The sequence below is a fragment of the Myotis yumanensis genome, unplaced genomic scaffold (assembly GCF_028538775.1).
Source record: "Myotis yumanensis isolate MYYU_CA2020_CCGP unplaced genomic scaffold, mMyoYum1.0.hap1 SCAF_9, whole genome shotgun sequence".
In the NCBI taxonomy this organism is placed as follows: Eukaryota; Metazoa; Chordata; class Mammalia; order Chiroptera; family Vespertilionidae; genus Myotis; species Myotis yumanensis.
In genome coordinates, this window is record NW_027223760.1 from 70,817,203 (window position 1) to 70,844,814 (window position 27,612).

A 27,612-nucleotide genomic window follows, 5' to 3' on the forward strand; every position below is an offset into this window, starting at 1 on the left:
TATTTTTAGAGACTTGCTGGTGTTATATTGGGCCAGCTCATATTTAGGTCATCCTTCCCACCTCCCCCAAATGCCTTGATTTTTAAAAGACCCGAGTCTCTACAACCATACTTGCAAGAAATTCTTAGTCACCTAAACTTCCATGTCTCATGCTACAGTTTAATTCTGTCCTCTTGATTTCCAGACTCCTGCCTTGAACTATAATATCCACATTTCATACCTATAGGAAAAGCTGAATGTAAGATTCCATTTTAAAAATTCTTTCCAAGTTTCGGCCCTTCATTATCTTGTGTGCCCCATATTTCTTTTTCTACTTTCTCCCTTTCTCTCCCCATACAATCTCAAATTTTCATCCCTTCGAGCAGTGGTTCTCAACCTTGGCTGCACATTAGAATCACCTGGGAATCTTTTTAAAATCCTGATTTCTGGGCCTCATCCTCCAGAAATTCTGTTTCTTTGTTACGAATGATGAGGCCCAGAAATCAGGATTTTAAAAAGATTCCCAGGTGATTCTAATGTGCAGCCAAGGTTGAGAACCACTGCCTTAGAGTATGACCCCTCTTCCATATAATAGTAATTTATGTAGCTGAATACCTTTTGGAGCTTACTCCATCGCCCCCCAAAACTGAACCATTCTAAGCTTTCTTACTCATTCCTGGTAGTTTCATATTCCACCTAGTATCTCATGTCTCTCACTGCTCTAGTAAGAAGGTAGGCAGATTGGGCACCAAGGCAAGACACTGTTTACATCTGTTTTTGCATTATAATAAAGTGTGCAATTAAGTGTAAACTTTGGGGCCAAATTCTAACAGAATTCCCTCCTTTCTGCTCAGAGAATTTAGTGGTCATATGGTTCAAAATGAGTTAGTTACCCAAATCTGCTGCTGCTATCGAGCCTTCTGGTTCCATTGTTTTGAGTGGGGATTACATGCTTTTGTTTCTGGTTGTTGTTTTTTTTTTAAATTAGAATCAGAAGGAACCAATAAGTAACTCATGGTAATAAAGAAATGGAGTTTGAAAGGCAGTGGTTATTAACAGAGCAATAGAAAGACAGGAAAGAGAAAACATTAAGCTAAGGAAACAGCACCAAGTGCAGGTATAAAACAACAATGCCTCATGCAAATGTAAGGAGCTGTGTATAGATAATTCAGGGGAAATTACTCTGAAAACAATTGTGATTACTGGAGCTTTGGGTTGTGGGGCAGGGAGAAATACCTGGAAAATGAAAAGTCACCTATCTTCCTTATTGTATCTTTAGCACCCAGCACAGCACATATGTAAGAAGTACCACACTGGCCACACTACCCAATGTTTTCAGACAAACTATTTCCGTGACACAGTCACTTCCATGCCTCCGAAGCCCCTCTAATGGCAGGACTATGGCAGAATTTGTGGGGAAAGTGACCTGACTGAAAAGAATGTACAGGGCATGGGTTGGCTACAGTTCATCTGGCTGCAGAGAGGTGGGAAAACAGAGAGGTGGGTCCCAGTTGGACAGATCTGAGACCACCCTTGAGGTGTCTTTTACATTATTGTCTGCCAGCTCCTGCCCAACTTCTGGTCTCCACCTTGTGGACTGGAGGCAGCCTAGGAGTTAGCCAGAGGCAGTTCTGTGGTCCTAACAGGGAAGTGTCTTGGAGTTAGTACGTGGTGTGTGTGTGTGTGTGTGTCGGGGGGGGGGGGGGGGGGCGTTAAGGGGCGGCAGCACGTCCGCTCTCCCTTGGCGTGTCTCCCCAGCATCTGCCTCGCTCCCCAAGCGCCTTTGCAAAGATGCAGAGGTCGAAGCACGTTGCTGTGCGGGGCTGAAATGCTCCGATTCCTCTTCGCGCGCCCTGTCCCTAACACCAACCAGGACCCAGGGTTCGCCTCCAGGATCCCAGTGGGTGTTCCCGTCCCCTCCTGCGATTCCCCTTCGCCGGCTCCAGTCCCGCCCGCCACTTGAGGGGCATCCCAGGGTCACCGAAGTCCTCCACGCCCCGGGGCACCGGAGCACCGGGCGGCGCGAACCGCGAACCGGGAGCGAAGGGGGAGGGGCGGAAGGCGCGAAGCGGGGTGGGGGTGCGGGCGCTCGCGCTCCACACTGCCCCGCGCGGGGTTTCTCGCCTTCAGCTGCAGCAGCTGCAGCCGCGGAGGGAAGAGAGGCGGCGGGCGGCGAGAAGGGCTGGCGCCCCGGCCAGGAGGGAGGAAGGGGGGGCCGCGGGGCTGTGCCAGGGGAGCCGGAGGGGTGCTCGGCGCTCCCCCGCCCTCCTTCCGGGAGCGAGGATGCGGACTCTGAAACTGGCGCTGCTGGGCTGAGGCGGAGGCACGGGAGTTGCAGCGCGCGGCTCGGTGAGTGTGTCTCCTGCGCGCGGAGAGGCGGGGGAGGCGGAGGAGGCGGAGGACCGGCGCCGGAGGAGGCGGAGGGGAGAATGCCCGGAGCCGCTGCCGCCGCCGCCGCCGCGATGCTCCCGGCTCAGGAGGCTGCGAAGCTGTACCACACCAACTATGTGCGGAACTCGCGGGCCATCGGCGTGCTGTGGGCCATCTTCACCATCTGCTTTGCCATCGTCAACGTGGTGTGCTTCATCCAGCCCTACTGGATCGGCGACGGCGTGGACACCCCGCAAGCCGGTTATTTCGGGCTCTTCCACTACTGCATCGGCAACGGCTTCTCCCGGGAGCTGACCTGCAGGGGCAGCTTCACGGACTTCTCCACGCTGCCCTCCGGCGCCTTCAAAGCCGCTTCCTTCTTCATCGGCCTCTCCATGATGCTCATCATCGCCTGCATCATCTGCTTTACCCTCTTCTTTTTCTGCAACACGGCGACCGTGTACAAGATCTGTGCCTGGATGCAGCTCACCTCCGGTGAGTGCGCGCTCACCTCCGCGGAGGCGGGGGACCCCCGGACGCCGGAGCTGGAGGGGCGGGAGTGGGAGGGATCCGGGCTGTGCTCGCCGCTGGGGGCCGAGCAACTTAATCCGCTCAGGTGTGGGGATAGAGGGTAGCTGGAACCCCGGGAGGCCGGAAACCCCGGGGTTCCCGGGACCGGCGCGAGCGACTTGTCTTGGGGCTTTTGAGAACCTCCCAAGAGCGGGGACGCCGCCCCTAAGGACCCGCCGGAGGCAGGGCGTGCGCAGGGCCGAGTCCACTCCGAACTGAGGGTGGAACTGAGGGTGGGGAGAAGCCGAGTTAAGGGCGCACACCGAAGCCCCAAGGAGGGGCTGGCACGGCGGGGCGGAAAGCCGATTTGGAGAGGTTGTCGTGGAAGGAGTCAGCCTGCCCTGCCCCTCTCCGGGACGGTTTCTGTCGTTGGTCCATGTGTGTGGAATGGTGGGGGCTGGAGTGGAATTGTTTCTCTCTGGTCCAGGCAGTTACAAAAATGTTATCATGCATCTGGAGATGAATAAATCCGAGTTGTTTGGGGTTTGACCCTTTTAAGAAAAAGGTAGCTTAGAGCTATTCCTTGGCAACTCCCCGAGGTCAAGTCTTGGGTGTGCGTCCTTGTCAGAGCACAGGTGCTTCCATTCCATCTCTCCACGGAGAGAGGTCTTGAGAGAATCAAGGTTTCATTTTTGGGGAGTGGCTTTAGGAAGGTGGGCAGAGAGGAAAACCTGTTTCATTAGCATCACTGGTCACTCTTTGCCTGTTGGTGATAGATGGTTGTTAGCTGGAGAATATGAAAGTATTTCTTTTTTTCTTCTGCGCATCAAAGTTACTTTCCACCCAGAAAGGATGGGGTGCATTTCCTGGTGGCTTCGGAGAGTCATGAGACAAAACTGACTCCTTTCTCTACCTGCCATGGAGCTGATGCCCTCTCTGCCAGCCACCTGGGGTGCCCTGCCTCTACAGGCAGACCTCCATTCTCAGACACCTGACACCCTCTTTTTCCAGCATTGTCGCGGTCCTTTTGGTTTTCTGGATGGTCTGGCGTGGAGGTACCAAGGCTATCTCAGGCAGCCAATTTTTTCTCATGTGTATTTTGTTTTATTTGATGGCGTTCACACTTCAACAATGTTACCTTCAAGATTTTGCAGTTATTTCTATGCTCTGGAAGGTTTTCTGGGGAGTAGGGATTTGACCCCTGAATTTATCAGAGTGTCCTAGGATGATGAAGCCTTTAAAGGTGCTGGACAGGAGAGAGAAGGTTCATGATCTTATATTGGTAGTTTGATATAAGAGAAGCTTGTGGGAGACTAAACGAGGATGGAAGTACTCGCTTTGTATTAAGTTTGTATGAGCTGCTTGCGATTTGCCATGAACTGTGAATGTGCCCCATGTGAAAGGCAAGAGAAGAGCGCCAGTAGAGGCCCCCACACACGTAGCATCATCCTCCTGAAATGTGAGAGTTCTCTGCTTTGCCTTCTGTCCTTCCATTCCAAACTTCTCGGAGCACCCCCTGCACCCCCCCCCCCCCCACTGTTTTCATATATAATGTAAACTTCTGTGGCCATTTCACAGGCAGACCAAGGTTGAGATTTGGAATAAATTAGTGTATTATAGTTGTTCTTGACACTTAATTCTTGTTTGACTTTGAAGACAATAGGACATTGAGGATGCAGGTGTTTTAGAAAAAGAGGTGACCCTATGCCACGCATTTTAATTTTTCTAAGTTAACTGACCTATTTAGACTGGTGATTCAGATTAGATTGATTTTCAAAGGTCTGACTGTAATTTGCAAGTGATTTCTCAACAACATATTCCTAAATATTTTAATAAGATGTTTGTACTCTAAACCAAAGGGGTTTTCTAAAAATTTCTTTTAAGAAGAAAGCAAGCTGTCTTTGGAAAAGAAGTACCAGCTTTGAAGTTAATACAAACTGCAACTATTACAATATTTTTTTTCTTCCTCTTCCTGGAATAGAGAACACAAAAATAATTTGTTCTGGGGTAGTGAAGTAAAATGTCTTTTTTCCAGAAATTTTACATAAATATACTACCTTGTTTCCTATATGTCAATGCAAAATGTGATGATAGCCTTTGTACTAAAGATGATACATGGACATTTACTTCATTTTTGAAATGGTACAGATCCTTAAGTTCTAGACATACTTTTAAAATCCTTTATTTGCAATTTATTTGATATTTTATTTCCAGAGAAACCACAGAAAGACATAACTTTATTAATGAAGTATATTAATTAAAAAGAATGGATAATGACAATGGGGCAGTTAAGAATCAGTCAATTATATCCACATATTTTTCTGAGGAATGGCTTACAGAAGATATTTATGAAGAATGTCATATTTAATGTGGTTTTGTTTTTTTAATATATTAGATAATGTATCTTATTTTATTATTATTTTTATTGATTTCAGAGAGGAAAGGAGAAGGAGAGAGAGATTGAAACATCAATGATGAGAGAGAATCATTGATGGGTTGCCTCCGCACACCTCCTACTTGGGGATCGAGCCTGCAACCCAGGCATGTGCCCTTGACCGCAATCGAACCCAGGACACTTCAGTCCGCAGGCCGACACTCTATCCATTGAGCCAAACCTATAGGCTAATGTAGTTTTGTTTTTAAATCTCGTGACACTAACAAGAAATTTAACATAATATATTATAAGTTACTTTCAAGGTTTAGTTTCTAGCGTTTAGACTATTCCTTTTGTAATGTTAAGGAGACTTTTCATACTTTTAACTGTCCCAAGGCTAACTCACATGTAATGTGCTAGCTATGAAAGAGACTTAATGTACCATTTGCTCTTTAGAGACTGTTTAACCCTCATTGAAAGTCAAGTGATTAACTTGTGTATTTAGTCATGTAGGCATTTTAATATAGTAACATCATTAATTAAAGTCAGGCAGAATATAAAATCCCATGTGAAATGATACACGAAGGTGATGAGGCAGGAGATTTTCTTGTGGTAATACAACATCAAGAATTATTTTTTTTCTGATTCTGAACAATAAACTAGAAAAAGTACTTAGTTTATTGGATCTGGCAATGCTATTGCTCTTCTATATAATTAACGGTGCTATTATGAACACCTGCCCTCTTCCTCTTGCTCTCCCCTCTAACTCATTAACCTCAGTGGAGTGAAACTTCAGAACTAGGAGCTAAAGTCGCTATACTTAGGGCCCATGCCTGATAAAAAGACTGACGACATAAAAATATTACATGTGCTTTCAGGAACAATCCAGACGGAGGAGTAGGTGTCCTCCAGGTTTCCCTGTTTCTCCATTCTGGGCATTGGGCAGATGTACTCTTCTTTGACGTGTCAGGGAGCCCGCCAAGCCTGCCCTGTGCGTGTGGAGTTACGATGCCTGTGCTCTGAAAAGGGAACAAGGTTGGGATTTACTCAAGTTGCAAACTCAGCATTCAGGACCAACGCCAGTTCTTAGCAATGGCTGATGCTGAGCAGTATGAGGAAGCAAGATCTTGCCTCAAAGAGCTGCTAATCCATCCTAAATTCAGTTACATAATGACCATTTTTTTGGGGGTGGGGAAGGTTCCCCTGCCAGAGTACTTTAAACACTTCACCAGATGCAGAGCAAAGAATGTATACCACCACTGAGGGCAGTTTTCATTTCCTAGCACATTCTACTTTTAAGAATATTTTATTTACTAAGTCAAACTTATAGGGAAATTATTTGAAAATGAGAATTTAGAAACTGGTGGGGTTTTTGTTTGTTTACTTTTATGTCATGTGACAGGAATATGACAAAGAGTAGAAGGAAAATACATTAATGTGAATGTCAAAACATGACTTAAAAAATATTTTTACTGATTTCAGAGAGGAAGGGAGAGGGAGAGAGAGACAGAAACATCAATGATGAGAGAGAATCATTGATTGGCTGCCTCCTGCACGCCCCCTACTGGGGATTGAGCCCACACCCTGTGGTGTGTGCCATGACAGGGAATTGAACTGTGACCTCCTGGTTCAAAGGCTGATGCTCAACCCATGAGCCACACTGACCAGGCAAAACAAATGATTTTTATAACAGTGAGATTTTGAGTGAATATGTGTGAAAAATGAGAGGATCCATATAACTCATAATATATACTATCAGTTGATTTTTTTTCCCTTAGTGCAAGGCTGCACATTTAACAGCTTTTATCCACTGTAAAGTGTTAACAAGATACTTATATACTTCTATAAATCATAAATACATACACACATACTTACATACCTAACCATAATGTGGTATCAGATGCTTAACATGAAACAATTATTCAGTGATTGTTGCTTATGTATGGTATGAGGCTCTGACCCAGTAAGGAAAATCCAGATGACCAGGTCAGTATATTACATTTTATGTGCATACCTTAGAAATCTTTCAAAGTGAACAAAATTTAAAAAAAATAGAGAAAAAGAAACAGCAGCGCATACAGCTATAGTTGCAGTATGTGGCTCGATGCACTTTTATGTGTGGTGTAATGAGATAAACTGAGCAAAGAGGAGTAGAAAGAACTTCAGATCACTGGGAATCGAACCAGTGACCTCTTGGTGCATGGGATGACACTACCAACTGAGCCACACTGGCCAGGCACTAGAAGAATTTTAAAGTGTAATTTGCATAATAGATTTGAACTTTGGGGGTCACTACCAGCTTTAATTAATATGATTTTTCTTTATAATGAGTAAACTGGAATTTTTATTGGGATACGAGGAAAGACCAAGGAACTGACCTTTATTCTTAACAATAACAAGAAAATAATAACAATGGGAAACAAGAGGCTGGTGCATTTAGCAAATAGTAGATAAAATATTTGATGACTTAGACATAAAGCTGTTATGAAAACTCACTGAGGCATTTGGAAAAAGAAGTAAACAAAAAACAATCTTTTCCAGAATGCTAAATGTTCACATAATTAATATCATGCAGCTCTCAAATTATAGCCACGATTCTATGACACTCCTACTACACAAGATCATTGTACCATTCATAGTTAAATTGTCCTAACTATAATCTTGAGCACATTTCTCATCTCTTTTCCTAAAGTAGAACAGAAAAATGAGTGGCTTGCAAAATGAAGATAATTTTTTGATCAGTCTAGACATGAATCTTATTGAACTTCTCTTGGACAGGATGAAAGAAGAAAGCAAACCTTTCTGAAATAGAGTTGCTGGCATGAAACTGTTCAATTGGTCTCACAAACCTGGATTCTGACATCTTCTCCAGCCTAATAAAACCAGGCCTCTGGCAGGGTAGGGACTGTATATAGTGTTTCATAGGAGAAGGGATTGCAAATGACAGGCTGAGTGAAGTTAGTCTAATTGCATGAAGTCTTGAGATTATGGCTTATCAATGAAAGAGCTAGTGGAAGAATAGTTAAAGGTAGTAAAATGAATGATAAATAATAGTTGATCAGAAAAGATTTCATGCATAATTTAATCAATCAAGAGTATTCCCCATATTTTTTTTCCCTATTAGAAAAGAATGGCAAACCGGAGTTTGAAGGGAACTCACCTTTAGCTTAAGTACCGAATGCGTCATAGGCCCATTTACTTAAGTGTCTACTAGAGACTATTGGTGCACATAGTCTATGAGGGGAGTGCTCTGTACAGCCCCCCCTTTTTTGTTGTTTTAATGAAGATTAAGAGTGAGACATAAAATCAAAATCGGAAATGTCTATTATCATTGTCAGAAGGCTCAGTATTTGAAAACCAGCTGTGAAGAATGACAGGGATTAGAAGAGTGACACCGAAAATAAATGAAGGATGAATAAAAAAGATTGGAAAAAATTCAAGGTGGAAAAGCCTGTGGAATTTGATAACATCAAAAGCCTGTTGAATTTGATATAATCAATGCTTAAAAATGCATTATACAGGACAAGCAGAAAGCTGGAATGCGTATTACAGTGCAAAGCTGTGTGCAAATCTCAATTACCAAGAAAGAAAAATTATGGCTCCACCCCTCTCCCCCATACTGGGAGTTATAATGGATTCTAAGATCAAGGTATTCAAGGGAGAGATGATTGAACTTCTTGTATGGTAGATGGGAATGGAGGATTAAAATAAGCAAACCTAAGAAAGAAAGGTCATTGTAAAATTCGATAAAAAGCATTCTATAGTTTCTCTTTGAAAATCTAGTTACAGATTGTGAAGCTAAATTGATTTATAGAGTGCCTTTAGTGGGGAAAGGGAACTGACAATGAGCGCCTAGGGTAAATATATTTACAGAACATTTTAAGAACATGTATAGTATAAGCTAGATTAATTGAATTTATCTAAGATTCAGAAAATAACCAGCAATATTGTGGATCTATGGAATACCAAATATTAGTTAACTGAATATTCACATTTTAACTGGACAAGGTGTAGTACTGACTAGTTGGTATTTTTTTTGAAAATCTTTATAGGAAAAGGAATGCTGTACTGCAGTGTTTTACAAATATAGTTGGTGACACTTTGATGGGTCCTGATATCAATTCAGTATGTAAGTGACCAGCATTAAAACTTGGATTAAAACAAAATAGAACATATGAATATAGATAATAAGGGTTTTATGAAACCTTTATTTCCTAAAATATTTATGTGTGTGTGTGTGCGCACTGAATTGCGATGTATAATGTAGTACTTACTGTGGGCTGCAGTCAAAATATTTGAAAGACACTAGTCCAGAAAAATGAAGACATAGTATGAATTTGGAAAAATAATTTTCTCTTTTCTGGAAAATTGTGAAAGTTTTATACCATTTTATAGGTAATTTTATATTAGAGGGTAGAGCAGGTAAAATATATGTAGCCAAAACAATTTGAGGCATTTTGCTTTGCTTTTCTCACCTCCATTAACGACTTTTATTACTAGTATACCCCAATTAGATTATGGATTTATTGAAAAGAAGAATTATTTTTCCAGATGTGATTTTATTGGGCATTCATGCTATAGAAAATGGCATGGTCCATCTCTGAGCAGCAGTCTAGCCAAGCAAACATTTAAACAAGTGCCAAATTGATATCGACTCATACACTTTTATAAGTTGGATGGATGTTAAAACTTACTTATAAATGATAATGGTAAATACTAACTACTGAGCAACCACTATTTGCAAAAGCTTTAGTCTATTATGTTTAACCTTTACAACAATCCTACAGGTTTAGTATTATAATGCCCAGTTTTGCAGATGAAGAAATTGAAGCTTAAAGATTGTACTCAGACTCCTGCCTTGGAGTCTGAAAGAAATTAAGAGTCTTGCCAAAATTACATCTTGGAGAAATTGAGACTAACACACATCTGATTCCCAGCGCAGCACTATTTCTACCACTTTCTTTTGTTTCCCAACTTAATGTACAATTATTTAGTATGTCTTCAATATGCACGTTCACCATTCTGCATCAACGCGATGCAGAAGGGACTGCTATTTACAGGGAAAATAATTGCCTACATGTTTACCAGATTTCCCTCTTCCAACATGCTTAGGTGTGACAAGGTACTCCTCATCCCGTTCTTTTCAGTTCCTGAACCTAGAGCCTGTGTGGTTCTTTGCCCACACTGTCCCCTTGGTTATATCTCTGATCTCATTGCTTTCAATCTATGACTGGGAATCCTACAGGACAAGGGCACATGTCAGCATTAATGGCTCTGTATCATCTATTGTGTCCTGAATCAAATGCAGAAATGCTCTTAATAGACTTGCTTATTGATGGTGGTGGTGAAAGTGGTGATCGTGGATGGGATCACCAAGTCACACAGAGGGTAATGATACCTGGCAGCTTCTGGAGGCATCAGAGTTGGGAAGTGGTTGTAAGATTTGTGTCTTGACTTGGCCACTTATTGGTTGGATGACTTTGGGTAAGTTATCTAACTGCTCTTGACTTTCCATGTTATTTTTCTAAGTCTTATGTAATTGTATTCAAGATACATACAAAGAGATTACAAGTCATGGATATTAAAGATATATCATCTGTTAACCAAGTGTTTCTGAGCATTTACCAACAAAGTAAAGGATGGAAAAATAAAAAATAGAGTAAAATTAAAGCAGAAGGCAAATATAATATAATCCTAGACAAACACATAGATATCCAGAGTTAGAGTTCCTCAATATAATGACCTTAAATAAAACACCTATCTTCTGTGTTCTAGGATTATGGAATTAATCCATGTAAAACACCTAAAAGTGGAACTAGCACTCAATAAATGTTAGCTATGATGACTGTTATTATTACTGCTGCTACCATTAAAGAGAACAGGGCTGGAGGAGTGATTAGTACTCAGAAAACTTAGTAGACAGAAAGATCAAACTCACAAGTTACAAGTTAAAGGACAGTTTTGTTTTACTACTTGTATATGCCAGACCTACCTTGTTCTGAGGATCAAGAAAGATAATGGCTATGGAATCATTTTAGAAATCACACAGTGTTGTATAAATGCCATTGTGATTTCTATAATGGACATTGTACATTACTAACAAACGCCATATTCAGTTAAGGGTTTAATTTTGTATTAACAGGGTCTAGCTCTTCCATTTTATTTGTCTAGAGTAATGATTCAAAGTAATAATGTATTTTGGAGATAATTTTAAACTGCTTAATAATTTCAACTGAACAAACTGGGGGGCGGGGGGGGGGGGAGGGGGAGCCATGTTTTAAAGGCATTGTGAGCCAATCTTTTGATTATGTTAAGACCTAAGTACTTAGGCATTCTTAAGTTCCCCCAAGTGATGTGGAAATGCCTAAATTATTTTTTGTTCACAGTTACCAAAAGCAAAATGGAATATTCTCAATATGTAATAACATCATATAACAACAGGAACAAATCCAAAGCAGCATTTTTTCCTGACTGTTTTAAATGTAGCTGTAATGTTTTGAAAATGGTTTCTCAATATTACATCTGCGAATCTTTATTTTTCTCCCAAAGCAAAGAAAGCAGTGATTTAAGATTCTCCTATTTATGCTCAAATGACAATTATATTGCTGTATGCCAATTTCTGTAGCTTTTCTAAAGAAGCTTAAAAAAACAAACCCCATCATTGCTTGTTATTAAAATTTTCATTTCAAGTTTAAAAACATCAGCTTATTATAAAATGAGAGTATCAGCTATTACTACATCTATGACTGTGACCTAAACCACTGGATCGAAAACTGAACAAATGAACATTCTCTGCTTTACATATTACCAATATCCCTTTTATGGTGAATATCCAGCGTTGATGTTGACAAGAGAACTTATGAATTAAGTATCTTGAGAGGTGCAGGTGCAGAGATGCTGGTGAGCACAGCGAGACGGTCTCCCCCATGCGTCCTGTAGGTCATTGCGAACAGCTCTGCTCTTTTAGACCTTTCGGTCTCCTGGAAAGGGCTCTCCAGCAAGATGAGCGAGGATGGGGAAATGGGCAGATCCACCCCAAATCTTAGTTCACTTTGCTGAAGACCCCTCCATTCACTGCAGGATGGGCTCTAGAGGGAGCTCCAGCCCTGTCATCTTGTGCTTCTCAGAACGTCGCCTTTTATAGGGTCAGGTCCAGAGCCATTTTCACCCTGACAGTACTTGTAACATTTTAGAGGAAGGAGCGTAGAGGATAAAATATGAAGCTTGAAAAAGAATGAGAAAAGGGATTCATCCAGAACGCATGCAGTAGGAGGAAAGCTCCTTTCACCTACAAGGGAAAAGCCAACTCCTCCTATAACGCATTGCCTTGATGTAAATTCTTTTAATTAGTCTCTATTACTTAACCTAGGAAACTTTTGTGACTTGAGTGGCCTGCATTTTTAGAGGACTCATTGGCATGGTCTTCCATTGGAACATTTTGACTTGTTTCTTAGCCTGGAGATGGACACTTTTGTATAACTTGGACATCACTGGAGAATTCAAAAGAAGTTGAGGAATTCAGAACTACAGGATTCTAAGCAGCCATTTGATCTTGGTGGCCATGAACTATGCATTATAATTGCATCTCTGCAGCAGCCCAAGCATGTTTGCAAATGAAAAAAAAGTAGAGCTTGAAATTCCATTTCTTGGGAAACTTTAAGGACTTTTCAGAATTTAAAAATAATATTTACAATAATTCAGAATATGGACCCCAGCCACAGGCAAATAATGTGTCATAGGATCAGAATAAAAAAATTGTATCTCATCTCATTACTAGCTCCTACCTATCTTATTTGAGTCCCCATTTCCTTAAAAAAAACACACCCAACAATAACAACAAAAAGAAGGAGTGAGTGACTTCTTTCTTCCTAGCTATTGCAATTGGGCACAGTTGTACACTGTCACATAGCTTTTTGTCACTAGAACCCACTTGAAAAATACACAAATTCTGTTCTTTTTTTTCCTTTCAAAACATGGGACCTCAGCTCAGTCTGGTTTCTATTTTGTTTTTTTTGGGACCCTGAAGTGCAGAAAGTTCATTAGAGAAAAACTTCCAAAAAGCACACTTTCCGGCTTAACATCAAGCCTTTATTTCCATCTCACACTCAAAAACATTATTTCTACCCCTCACAAAATGTCCCCCTCATGAGCCCCAGTGCCTGACTTCGGCCCCAGTGTCTACTGAAGTGTCTGTGCCTGGACAGGCCAGAAAACCAAAACGTGTACTGGTCCTGTAGTTCAATACAGCACCCCAGCATTGCTGTGGGACTCTTAGAAGACGAGGACTGATTTAATGTGCATAGAACAAAGGAGAAAAGTTCTGCAATCAATATGAGTTCATTCATTTGACAAGGGCTGTTCTCTTCCTTTGTGCACTGTTGAAGAATTGATTTCTTTTTTTTACACAAAAGCTCTAGAAAACCAGCCTAATGACTGAGAGGTGGTCCCTAAAACTAAAGTTTTAATGGTGTTAGATTTATTCAAGTAATAGAATGAGTCTCATATATGATTTTTTCCTTTCTCCAAGTTTTATGATGACATGAGAATTTATTCTCAAATGTGTAAAGTATTATCTGTTTAGTGTAGAAATATGACTTATATGAAGGCATGCTTGAACTTGTACAATGAAAGAGGTGATTTAAATTTCTATTGTAGTTATAATGTTACTTAGCCTAGCTATCATTCTGATTTTGTTTAATATTTGCAAAATGAATTATTTCAGTTCATCTCCAAACATGTTATGAATAACATATTTTACATTTTATGAATAGTATATTTTACATTTGTGTGTATGTGCCTGAGTGTGTATAGTGTAAAGAAGAATAATAAAATGACCATTTGTATGTCTGCCACCCACTTTCCTGATTATATCCACTCAGATGTAGCCACTTTACTGAGTTTTGTATCATTATTCTACATCCTTATAATATTAATGCACATATACATGTATTGTGTATATATATATATATATATATATATATATACATATACATATACATATACATATAATATGTACAGTAGTATACACATTCCTGAGTAACACATTCTTTACTTTTGGTCTTTCTGTTTTAAAGGAAATGCTTTTAATATTTCACCATTTAGTATGACATATGGAGTAGATTTTTTTCAAATACTATTTATTAGGTCAAGAAAGTTCTCTTATATTCCTACATTGATAGGGAGTTTTTAGATTGTGAATATATGTTGAATTTTATTGAATGCATTTTCTGTATCTCTTGTGATGATCGAATGACTTTTCTGAATTAATATATATTGATAATATGAATTATAATGCTAGATTTTCTAATGTTGAAATAATCATGCATTTCAAAAACAACACTACTTTGATGTACACTGTGAGTCTCAGACTCTAATATTTTATTTAATATTTTAAAAAGTATTTTCAAGAGTAAGGCTGGTATTTTTATTTTTCCTTTGTCATACTGTCTGTTTCTGGTTTAGGTATCAGGATTATATAAGACTCATAAAAGTAGTTGAGAAGTCTCTTTTTGAGTTTTTGAAAGCATTTATGTGCTATTGGAATAATCTGATCCTTTTATGTTTTAGAGAATTATTTTATAAAACTGGGTCTCATATTTCTTTGTAGGAAGATTTGAAACTACTGATTACAGCTGTTTGATGGTTATAGAGTCATTCAGATTTTTAATTTCAACTTTAGTCAATTTGTAAAGTTATATTTTTCTAGGAATTTTTCCATTTCATCTACATTTTAAAATTTATTGGCATATAACTGTCCATACTCTTATAAGCATATAAGTTGTTTGTAGATGTTGTCTTTGTTTTCTTTATATCAATTTGCTAAAAGTTTGTCAGATTTATTAGCCAATTTTATCTTCATTGTTCATCTCCATTACCTTCTGTTTCATAGCATTAATTTTTGCTTTTTATTTTTATTTCCTTTTTTCTATTTGCTTTAGGTTTATTCTCTTATTCTTTTCTAATGTCTTAATTCTTTTCTACTCATTAATTATTAGCTGCCATAAACTTATGGAAATCTGCTTATATAGAGTGAGACTTTTGAAGATATCATCATTAAAAATTTTGATTAGGAATTGCATGTAACCATCTCAAGCATAACCTAAAAGGAAAGAAACTAGATGTTCATGAAAGAAAGTTCAAGTTACTTGTTAAAATATTTACAAATATTATGGTGGCATCGTTTATACAAATATATAATCTTGAATGTATATCCAACATATTTGATATTTAATATTCTACTTTTCTGATATGAAGTAAATTTAATAAATGTTTTTGCAAAGTTTACATATAGATGCTCCCAAATACTCTCCCATTTATTCTAGTAATTGCTGTTGTAATAATATAATTTTTAAATGTGTATCATGAAAAAGATGAGTAGAAACTCTAAACACTACCATTCAGTTGGTGCCACCAAGGTCAGTGTCAGCTTTACTGTTCAGCTGTTACTTTGGATTTTTGCTTTGTCTTTTTTCTTACCTCTAAGGATTTCTCTTACAATGAGCTCAACCATGTGTATTAAAAAATGTTCTGGATATTTATGCAGAATTTTGAGGTGTTCTATTGGAGAGGGTTTGTTTGTTTGTATGTGTGGTGTGTTTTGTTTTTTTGTTTTTTTTTGTCATCTGATCTGCCATATTGCCTAAAATGTAAATCCATGGATGGTATTCAGTTGACTTTGTTTAGTTCTGTGGCCCATAAACTCTAAACTTCAAAGTGTCAAGTCACCAATTTATGTCATTGCTAAAAGAGGGACAGGATCAGGAAAATGTAGATTGATGTATGTAAACGAATTATAATTTCTGAACCTACTATTCAAAACTCATGAATCTCCCACAGTGAGTTAGTGTCATATTTTTCTAAGCTGGACTATATATTAGGAGCAAAGGGATGAAGGACTCCACTTTCAATGGCATATGCATATAAGGTAATTAATTTCTTTTAATTTTAATATAAAAATACCAAGCAAAATCACAGAAATACTGTAATTTGGGTTCTCAGTCTTTTTCAATTCTTTCAATCATTAATTTATCATTACTTATTGTGTGCATATGATGTGTATTAGAGAAGATTGGGAGACTGAAATACTTTCTAATATTTCGGATCGCTTCGTGATTGGTCTTCTTAGGTTTGGAAAGAATTTTGTATCACTAAGAAGAAAAGTGTGGAGGCAGCTGTACCACACTACATAAGTGCATAAGCTCTGAAACATCTGGGTTTGTGTGGTGGTTGCTTCATTTACAAGGTAATTGTGTGACCTAGGGACAGTTTTTTAGCCTATCTGTGCCTTAGGTTCCTCATCTGAATAAATATAGTACCTATGCCATGTCTGGAACATAGAAAGCACTCATAAAAATTTGGTATTAGAGAAACCAAGATGGCAGCATAGGTTAACGCCGGAGTTTGCTGCCTCGAACAACCACTTCAAAAATACAACTAAAAGACAGAACGGACATCATCCAGAACCACAGGAAGGCTGGCTGAATGGAAGTTCTACAACTAGGAGGAACCGAGAATCAGAGGAGGCGCAGTGCTGAAGTAAAATACTAAGGTGCGGAGTGCGCGTGGCGCGGGCTGGTGGCTGAGGGCGTGGTTGTCTGTTTCAATCCGGAGGGAGCCTCAGACTCAGCGCTCCAGATCTGGGCGAGTCTCTAGGGACCCAGACTCAAACGGGAGAAGCAGGACTGTCTGGCTATGGTCCCTCCGAGGTTTGCAGCTGTTGCTGGGACAGAGAGGCAGAACCCTTGGGGATGGACTGAGAGCAGCCATAACTGCTCCCTCCTCCACCCTGTTGATCCCGTGGGACCCGCCCCGCCCAAGCCCTGCACAGAGGCATTTGCCGGATAGCCTCAGGCAAAGGCTAGATTAGCACCTCCCTAGAGGACACAAGTTCTTCCACTTCAGACACAACTGATTATCACAGCCAGTTGGCCTGGAGGTCAAATCCCTCTAGTATTAACTATAACAATCAAGGCTTAACTACAACAAGACTGCACACAAAGACCACTAGGGGGTGTACCAAGAAAGCGTAAAAAATGCGGAGACAAAGAAACAGGACAAAACTATCAAGGGAGGATATTGAATTCAGAACCACACTTTTGAGGTCTCTCAAGAGGCTTCTAGAGTCTGTCGATAAACTTGATGAGATGTACAGGAAATCTAATGAGACCCTCGATGGTGTGATAAAGGACCATCTAGAAAGTAAGCATACACTGACTGAAATAAAGAATATTATACAGACTCCCAACAGCAAACCAGAGGAGTGCAAGAATCAAGTCAAAGATTTGAAATGCAAAGAACTGAGAAACACCCAACTGGAAAAGCAAAATGAAAAAAGAACCCAAAAATGCGAAGATAGTGTAAGGAGCCTCTGGGACAGCTTCAAACGTACCAACATCAGAATTATAGGGGTACCAGAAGATGAGAGAGAGCAAGATATTGAAAACCTATTTGAAGAAATAATGACAGAAAACTTCCCCCACCTGGTGAAAGAAATAGACTTCCAAGTCCAGGAAGCGCAGAGAACCCCAAACAAAAGGAATCCAAAGAGGACCACACCAAGACACATCATAATTAAAATGCCAAGAGCAAAAGACAAAGAGAGAATCTTAAAAGCAGCAAGAGAAAGAAACTCAGTTACTTACAAGGGAATACCCATACGACTGTCAGCTGATTTCTCAACAGAAACTTTGCAGGCCAGAAGGGAGTGGCAAGAAATATTCAAAGTGCTGAATACCAAGAACCTACAACCAAGATTACTTTATCCAGCAAAGCTATCATTCAGAATTGAAGGTCAGATAAAGAGCTTCACAGATAAGGAAAAGCTAAAGGAGTTCATCACCACTAAACCAGTATTATACGAAATGCTGATCGGTATCCTTTAAGAAGAGGAAGAAGAAAAAGGTAAAGATACAAATTGTGAACAACAAATATGCATCTATCAACAAGTGAATCTAAGAATCAAGTGAATAGATAATCTGATGTACAGAATGAACTGGTGATTATAATGAATCAGGGACATAGAAAGGGAATGGACTGACTATTCTTGGTGGGGAGGGGAGTGGGAGATGCGGGAAGAGACTGGACAAAAATCGTGCACCTATGGATGAGGACAGTGGGTGGGGAGTGAGGGCAGAGGGTGGGGCGGGAACTGGGAGGAGGGGAGTTATGGGGGGGGGGGAGAAAGAGGAACAAATGTAATAATCTGAACAATAAAGATTTAATAAAAAAAAAAATTTGGTATTAGCATCAAATCATCATCGTTGGCATCATCATCATCATTATCACTGTAGAAAGGCAGTCCCAAAAAGAACAACAACAAAGTAAAGGACCTAGTAGGTTACTGTTCTATATAACCCCCCTATGACCTCATTATTTTATTTCTCTTTTAATCTAGAAAAGAAATCATGTACAGTTTGGAGCTGTCATTTCATTGCTACTCCATTATTGTTGAGCGAAGTCTTCCCATTCTAGGTTTGTGTGGGGATTGATAATAGTGAGAGAAGAGAGGAAGTTGTGGAACTTCCTGGAGTGGGTGCCCTTTGGGCCTTCTTTTTGGGTTAGAGATGGGGTCTGTAGAATGATATCAATAGGGCTCACACAGGAAGTGTAGTCCACAATTGCAGCTCCTTTTGATCTTCTTACTGGAAGCTTCTTGAGGGCAGGGATCATGGCTTTTTTCACCACCATTGTACATCTCGTGCCTAGGATGCCTGTTGTAAATTTGCCTTATCTCCCAATGCACTAACTGATGCCACAACTCAACGCTCTATTCTAGGTTCTGGTATAAAGACAAATTCTCTGCTCTTTTTAGAGAAGGGGTCAACATAGGTGATTTCCCCACAGAGTCAGTGCAACTGAATATCTTATTATTTCTGTGTGATTTAAACTCTACCGAAGAAAACAGGTTTTATTTTTATGGTTTAATAATTTTGACCTTAACACAAAAAATAAAAATGTTAGAGAACCAAGTAGACACTAACATATTTGAGTATAAACTTGTTTTCAAATAGATTATTCTCCAAAAGAAATTCTTTTAGTTCTCAGCCTTTAAAGTAACAACCATACAATCAGAGTAGAGCAAGGTGGGGAGATCTAGAGGACAAAGGAAAAGACAAAAAGACAGAGAGCAGTATAATTCAAGGAGCTAAGCAGATGGGACTGGCATGTGACAGAGCAGCAGTAATCTTGCGCACTTTCCACTGTCCCTGCTCCATTTACGTACATTTATATAAAGGTTGCAAGAGGAGAACTGATCAGGTACCATCTAATCAGGGAGCCCCAAAACCCTTTTGTTCCTCCTCCTTCCCTGCCTCCTTCTACTTCTTTGCAAATTTGACTTGACATTCAAATTCTCTGGGATGGAGAAAAAGCATGGAGTTTATAAATGAAAAAAAAAAACACCCCAACTATATAGGTAGGGAAAGAACATTTTATTTGGAGGCAAACAAAAAGACAATACAAAAAAATTTAATTCAAGCCTCCTTCAAAATACAATAACATCAATTTGCTGATTCCAAGGGCAGTAATAAAGTGGTGTCACAAGATATATTTCTTAATCATTTTTCTTATAAAAATTGTTTTATCTTTTTCACCGTTGTGAGGTGTTTTTTTTAAATTAGTCTTTATTGTAGAAAGTATTATAGATGTTTCCTTCCCCCCGCCATTTACCCTGTTCACTCCATCACTGTGGTGAGCTTTTAAAAATCATAAATTAAACCTTCAGATATAAGAAAAATATGTAGAATCTCGAGTGCAGTTGTAAAGTAGATATTGAAAGCTGGGTAACAGTGTTGGGAAATGAATTATTCTCTATGGTAAACTCCAGACATAAATGGAGTCATTTCATGATATTGTTCAGTTACATTGTTCACAAGGTTTCTTTAGGAAGATGCTCCTTGTCTTTGATTTTGATGTTTGGCTGCTATGGCAACTGCTATTTTATTAGAGTTACATTGATAATCAACTAAAATTGTCAACTTGTTGGCTTGCTACTTTAGATTTCCTTTATACTTACTCTATTTTCTGACTTATCACATATTTGATATAATCTTACATTTTGGAAATGCCTATGTTTCCTTATGTTTATTTATATATTAGATTAATATTGTTGTTATAGCTAAGGATTCAGTGTTATTGCAAAGCCAGCTCCTTTTGCGCACAATAGTAGCATTTACTGAGATTTCACTATGGACCAGGTACTGTTCTAGTGTGCTACATATGACCTCATGCAATCCTCATAAAATCTCTGGGGTGCTATTTATTTTTCTTGTTGTTAGTGTTACCATTTCACTGATGAGGGAATGGAGGCACAGATTGATTAAGAAATGTTGCCAGGAATATATATCTAGAATTGTGCTGTCCAATCTACAGTAAACTCTGGTCACATGCGACTATTTAAATAAGTTAAATGGTATTATTTAAATAAGTTAAATGGCATTAAAAATTTAGTTGTTCAGTCACACTAGCCACACTTCAAGTGCTCAATAGGTCCGTGTGGCTGGTGGCTTCTTGAGGGCAGGGATCATGGCTGTTTTCACACTGGACAGTGCAGAACAGAGCATCTCTATCATTGTGGAAAGTTCTATTGGACAATGCCGTTGAGGAAGCAATATAGCCAAGCTTGAACCGAGGTGGTGTGGTTCCAGGATCGATACTCATAACTACTACATGGAACTAACTGTCTTATTCCCCCTCCTCCATTAACTCTAAAGGGACTAGCATTGAGAGTCTATGAGTTGAGGTTAACCTGAAGGATGAAGGGCAAGACTAAAGACTAGAGCCTGAATGGGATATTCATTCATTCATTCCACAAATCTTTACTGAGCACCTGCAGAGTGATAGGTACTGTTCTAGGTGCTGTTGATACAGCATGGAACCAAACACAGATTCTCTGACCTCACAGAACTTACAAACACAGATAATTAAATACATAATATGTCAGGTGATGATAAGTTCTGTGGAGAGAGCACAGCAGGGTAAGGATGATAGGGAGTGCTGATGAAAGTCTCTCTGATAGGACAGCATTTAAGAAGAGACCTGGGAGAGAGAGAGGACACACGGAGAAGTGAGAGGAGAAGCCAGGCAGTGGGGACAGCAGTGCAGAGGCCTGAGGCAGAGGTCTGTGAGGTCAGCTCACACGTTCAGTGCCACACGAAATGGCAGGTGTCCACAGAAATTCCTTCTCTTTCCCATTGTCCTGTCTCATTCATGTGGCCTTTCTTGACCATGGTGGGATATCCCCTTCTTTCCCAGTTCCTATATATCTTCGTTTGTGTCATTAAAGCTGATTGCATTTTCTCATGCAAATATTATTAATTTTTGTCATTTTCAGACTTTAGAACATAACGAAATCTTAGCACCCTTCCATGATTGTCTTAAAGGGATTTACAGGATCATATTTATTTGAGAATTCTTTCTGCTTTTCATGGCCTTCTTTCCCCAATAAACAGAGACTAGCTTACCAGTTCAGAAGTTACTATATGTAAAGCCATGCTGATAAAATTATTTTTAGAAGAAAATTAAGATGAAAAGAAACTAAATCATGGTCTAAAATTTTACTTCTAGACTCAAGAAATAGTCTTATGAATTTAATTGTTAATTGTTAATAGTTTGACTAAACATAGACAACGAATCCCGTTTTTGAGTAAATTAAAATTTTTATTTATTTAGTATTTTATTTTATTATTTGGGGTCTTTTGTGGTTCCTTATACACCCTTCCACTTCCCCCAATTACCACACTGTTGTCTTTCTCTCTTTTTAAAAAAAATATATTTTATTGATTTTTTTACAGAGAGGAAGGGAGAGGGATAGAGAGTTAGAAACATCGATGAGAGAGAAACATCGATCAGCTGCCTCCTGCACACCCACTACTGGGGATGTGCCCACAATATATGCCCTTGACCGGAATCGAACCTGGGCCCCTTCAGTCCACAGGCCAACGCTCTATCCACTGAGCCAAACCAGTTAGGGCTTTTTTTCTTTTTTGCTTAATCCCTCCACCAATACTCCTTCTTGCCTCAAGCCATCTTCCTGCTCTCTATCTTTGAGTCTGTCTTTATTTTGCTTATTAGTTCAGTTTGCTCATTAAATTCTACTTATGAGTGAAATCATATGGTATCTGTCTTTTTCTGCCTGGCTTATTTCACTTAGCATAATGCTCTCCAGATCCACCCATGTTGTTGCAAAAGGTAAAATTTTCTTCCTTTTTATGCTTGAGTAGTATTCTACTGTGAAAATATACCATGACTGTTTTATCCACTCATCTACTGATGGACACTTGGGCTGCTTCCAAATCTTGGCTGTTAAAAATAATGCTACAAGGAGCATAGGAGTGCATATATTCTTTCGAATTAGAGTTTTGGGTTTCTTCAGATAAATTCCCACGAGTGGAATTGCTGGATCATCAGGCAGTTCCATTTGTAATTTTTGAGGTAACTCCATACTACTTCCCACAGTGACCAATCTGTATGTCCACCAACAGTGCACAAGAGTTCCCTTTTCTCCAACAGTTGTTTGTTGATTTATTGCTGATAGCCATTCTGATAGGTATGATATCTGATTGTGGTTCTAATTTGCATTTCTCTGATGATTAGAGACATTGAGCCTCTTTTCATATATCTATTGACCATCTGTATGTCCTCTTTGGAGAAGTGTCTATTCAGGATCTTTACCCATTTTTAAATTGGAGTGTCTGTTTTTTTGGGTGTTGAGTTTTATAAGTTCTTTATAAATTTTGTACATTAACCCCTTATCAGATGTACTAGCGAATATGTTCTCCCATTCATTGAGTTGTTTTTTCATTTTGTTGATGGTTTTCTTTGCTGTGCAAACACTTTTTAGTTCGATGTAGTCCCATTTGTATATTTTTTCTTTTGTTTCCCTTGCCCAAGGAGATAGATCAGAAAAAAATATTGCTATGAGAAATGTTTGACATTTACCTGCCTATATTTTCTTCTAAGATTTCTATTTCTAGTCTAACATTTCAGTCTTTAACCCATTTTGAGTTTATTCTTGTGTGCGGTGTAAGAAGGTGGTCTATTTTCATTTTTTTTTGCATGTGTCTGACTAATTTTCCCAACACCATTTATTGAAGAGACTGTTTTTACTCCATTGTATGCTCTTGCCTCCTTTGTCAAATATTAATCGACCATAAAGGCATGGGTTGATTTCTGGGCTCTCAGTTTTATTCCATTAATCTATATGCCTGGTCTTGTGCCAGTACCAGGCTGTTTTCATTATAGCGGCTTTGTAGTATAGTTTGATATTAGGTAGCATGATGCCTCCAACTTTGTTCTTCTTTCTCAAGATCTCTGTTGCTATTTGGGGTCTTTTGTGGTTCCATATAAATTTTTGGAATATTTATTCTAGATATGTGAAATTTAAAAATTTAAAGATAGCAACTACATTGACTCCCCATAAGGATACATTCACCCTCTTGTTTGCCATTAACATTAGGAAAGATTTGACTCATAAGGCAATACCTACAAATTTCCATGCATCCTCCCTTCATGACTGTGGCACTGTTCCTCCCTAGGTCTCCACATCCCGTAAGTCTCTGCTTTCCTTTTCTCTCTTAAAAATCTAGTACAACTAGATCACTACTTCCTTTTGCTTGTACTTGTGAAGACAAATGAATTACTAGATGTAATTATTACTTTTATGTTTATATTCTAATCATTTTACATGTGAAATACTTTACAGGTCAAGTTCTTAGTGTAGTACCAAGTCTGTGATAAGAATTGCATAAATGTGACCTGTTATCATTATTGTTCCCAGCACTCTAATCCCTTTCCCTGCTGAATTTAAGCAGGTCTTGCCTCAAAGCATCCTACCCTTCCTTGTAGTCCATATGTCTCCTAGACAGTAGAGACACAGTGCATGTCTCCTTTGGTGAGCACAACTTCCCCACCTAATCCTCCCAATTTTCCCTTAAAATTGGAGTTCCTATACCCTGAACACCCTTTACAATCTTATACTAGGCACTGTTGAGATTTTGCCTAGTATTCACCAGAGCATTTTGTAATCTAAAAGGAGGTAGGACCTTAAGGCAGAGCATATTAAGCCTGATTTCCAGGGGAGGCAGCTTTCTCTCCTTTCCCTCAGTGTAGGGTGAATCATGTGGGCCCCCCTCCAAGTCTTCAGCCAAGAGTCTGGGTCCAGTAGGTGTAGGTAGGATCCAGATAGAACCAGCCGCTTGCTCCTGGCTAATCTTCCAGTAACAGTAGGGCTCCCCCCCGCCCCCCCCGCCGCCCCCCCCCCCCCCCCCCCCCCGCCATTTAAAAACAGTTTAGAAAAGCCCCAAGCGGTAGGCTGAGAGGGTGACCCTCCTCTGTGCCGGGAGGTGCCAGCTTTCATTGGGGAGCCTGTGAGGGCTATGCAGAAAGGCTGTTTTCCCTCCACAGCTCCGGATGCCTCAGATGCTCTGAATGGATTGAAATGGACTGATTTCTGTTTACAGTGTATTTATGAGAATGCATTAAAAGCTCTGACATGTTCAGGAAACCAGGCATTTTGTTCATTTTATACCTATCTCTATATCTATCTCTATATATCTATAATGTGTATATTGATAACACTATAGTCCATTCTGTGAGGAAGTGTAAGATATTTGGCAGTAACCAGTGTTGGAGGAATTCCCATATTAAAACTCCCTGAGCTTATAGGTGACTATACTGACGAGGAGTGAAATAAGGTGTGCCATGTTGCATATTAGATGAGACTAAATGAGGAAGGTAATGTGTGGGGGGATCACACTTTTTTTTAGAACTTCTTAATATTCTGTCATTGATTTAGTCCTTTTTATTTATGTTTCCTCAGGCCTTAGTTTGGGTCCGTGTTCCTGATAGATACAGTGGTAAATTATTCATTTGTATGCAAATAAACAGCAGATGCTGGATGGAAGAAGTATTTGCAGAGGGAGAGAAATTCCTATAAGATAAAGGATAATCCTAAAAAGCTACCTAAAATTTGCAGCATGGTGCCTTATTTTCTTCATTGGTATCTAATCAGTCTGGTGTTAAATAAGCTATGAGCACCCATGCCTAATAGAGCAGGAAGGATGTGCTTCGAAGGGTGAACCTGCATAAAATTCAGTTGATAATGGTTGTTTCCATTGAAGGAACCCTGAGATTTACAATGCTGTGCTGGGTACTTTATACGTAGCACCTTTATTTTCTTAATGCTCTTTCAAGGAAGATTTTGTTATTTGCGGATGATGTAACTAAAACGCAAAGAGGTTATGTGACTTGTCCAGAGCCCCCATTAGATGGAAAAGCAAGGCTTGCTTCTGTGCCTCTCTCTTCTTTTATTTATTTTTTTTAGTTAGTCCCCTTTTTCCTCATTTCCACTCCCATTGTCTTCCTCACCCATTGACAAACCATTATAACAAGTCTGATGTGTATCCTTTTGTTTGTATGTATGAATTCTTATAAAAATATCTTTCTTATTTGTGTTCCTGTATTTTTAATTTCAGTAAATGGTATTCTGCTATAGATTTATTTCTCTTTTACTTATCTGTTTATTTATTTTAAACATTTTTTTTCATGCAGCACTAGGTTTTGAAGACCCATTCATGTGGCTGTATGTACTTCTGGTCCATTGTTGCTGATGGCTGCGCAGTACTCTGAATAGTACCCACCACATTCATCTGGTGACAGGCACCCACATTGCTTTTAGATCCCCACCACGCTGAATAGCCCTGCAGTGAACATCTTGTTCACCTCTCTTGATGAACCTATGTAGGACTGTTTGGGAATTGCTGAGCCACAGGGCACACATATGCTGACTTTGCATTGGGTGAGCTTGCTGTTTAGGCCGGAAGCTCCTGTCCACATGTCTGCCAGCTGTGCAGGAGCACCCCTGTATCCTCCGTATCCTAGTGAGAAAGCTTCTAGTTTTCTCATTTTTCTAATTTTCTAATTTTGGTCAGTCTATATGTGTAAAGTATGTGTATGTATATGTTTTAGTTTGCATTTCTCTAAATTTTTAATGTTTAAAAAATGATCTTTTCATATGCTTGTTAGTTGAACTTTTTCTACTGCTATTCTGTCTTTAAGTTCAGAGGTTGAAGGTCATGGTCAGAGTGTTGCCCATTTCTCTAGACCAGCACTGTCCATTTGAAATATAATGCAAGCCACACATGCAACTTCAAATTTTCTAGTAGCCACATTAAAAAGGTAAAAAGAGGTGAAATTAATTTTAACAATGCATCTTATTAATTCGATAAATATAAATTATTACCACTTCTATATGTAATTGATAAAGCAATTATTAATAAGATGTTTTATATATATATTTTTTCCATACCAAGTTTTGAAAATCCCATACGTATTTAACAATGAAAATACATCTCAATTCGGGTTCTAAATTTTCAATGATTGAAGTGAAGTGTCACTTTATACAAGTAAAGTTTTCTTTAACAGAAAAATACTTTACATTGTTTGTAAAATTTTAGATATGCCTGCCTGGTTATTAGAAAGTTCTTCTTGTATTAAACTAAAATCTTCTATTCTTTAATTTCTAGTCATTAATCAGGCCTTTTTCCTCCTCTTAATGGTAAGTAATACTTATTGACTAGGGCATCTGTGTCAATGACTATCTGAAACTACCATGGAAGATAGGGCATCTTTAAAGCTCTGTAAGTACTAAATCTCAGGTAGCCAACTTCAGTGGATGAGAAACAAGCAGGATACTATGTATTCAAGCCTTTTCTTCCTTCCTGTATCAGTCAGGGTTCAACTGGAAAAACAAAACCAATAGGAGATATATATTAAGAGATTTATTCCAAGAAATTGCCTTACACAATTGTGGGAACTGGCTGGGCAAGTCTGAAATCTGTGGGGGCAGGCTGTCAGGAAGGGCAAGCTGGAACTCTTGGGCATGAACCGAAGCTGCTGATTGTAGGTGAAATTTCATCTTTTTGATTGTCAGGGAAGCCTCAGTTTTGCTCTTAACATCGTCCTTCTAATTGTGGGCTTTAATCACATCTACAGAGTACCCGTATGGCAAACCTAGACTAATGTTTGACTGAATAATGTGCCCATAGCCTAGCCAAGTGGCATGTAAAATATACCATCACACCTCTCATAGACCAGACCTGACATTAGGGTGAGGGCAGGTTATATTAATAATGGGATCAGGTAACTTACAGCAATGGCAGAGGGGACTCAATCAGAGATACAAGCTGTTGTGTGTTATATGGCTCTATTTCCACATATGAATATGTGGAATAGACAGGTCCACAGAAACAAGAAGCAGATTTGCAGTTGCCAAGGGCTGGGGGCAGTGGGAAATGGGGAATGACTGCTTACTGAGTAGAGGTTTCTGTTTGGGGATGATGTATATATTCTGGGACTGGATAGTAGTAATGGCTGCACAACAT

At 39.4% G+C, this 27,612-nt stretch overlaps 1 protein-coding gene across 3 annotated transcripts in view; it reads left to right on the forward strand.

The window, feature by feature from the left end:
- The first annotated feature begins 2,401 nt into the window (after positions 1–2,401).
- Positions 2,402–27,612, forward strand: part of LHFPL3 (LHFPL tetraspan subfamily member 3) — a 479,961-nt gene continuing 454,750 nt past the window's right edge. For all 3 annotated transcript variants that reach the window (XM_070425186.1, XM_070425187.1, XM_070425185.1), the window contains exon 1: positions 2,402–2,844. In XM_070425186.1, coding sequence (XP_070281287.1) covers positions 2,409–2,844 — 436 coding nt within the window. In that variant the 5' untranslated portion in view covers positions 2,402–2,408. The remainder of the gene's footprint in view (positions 2,845–27,612) is intronic.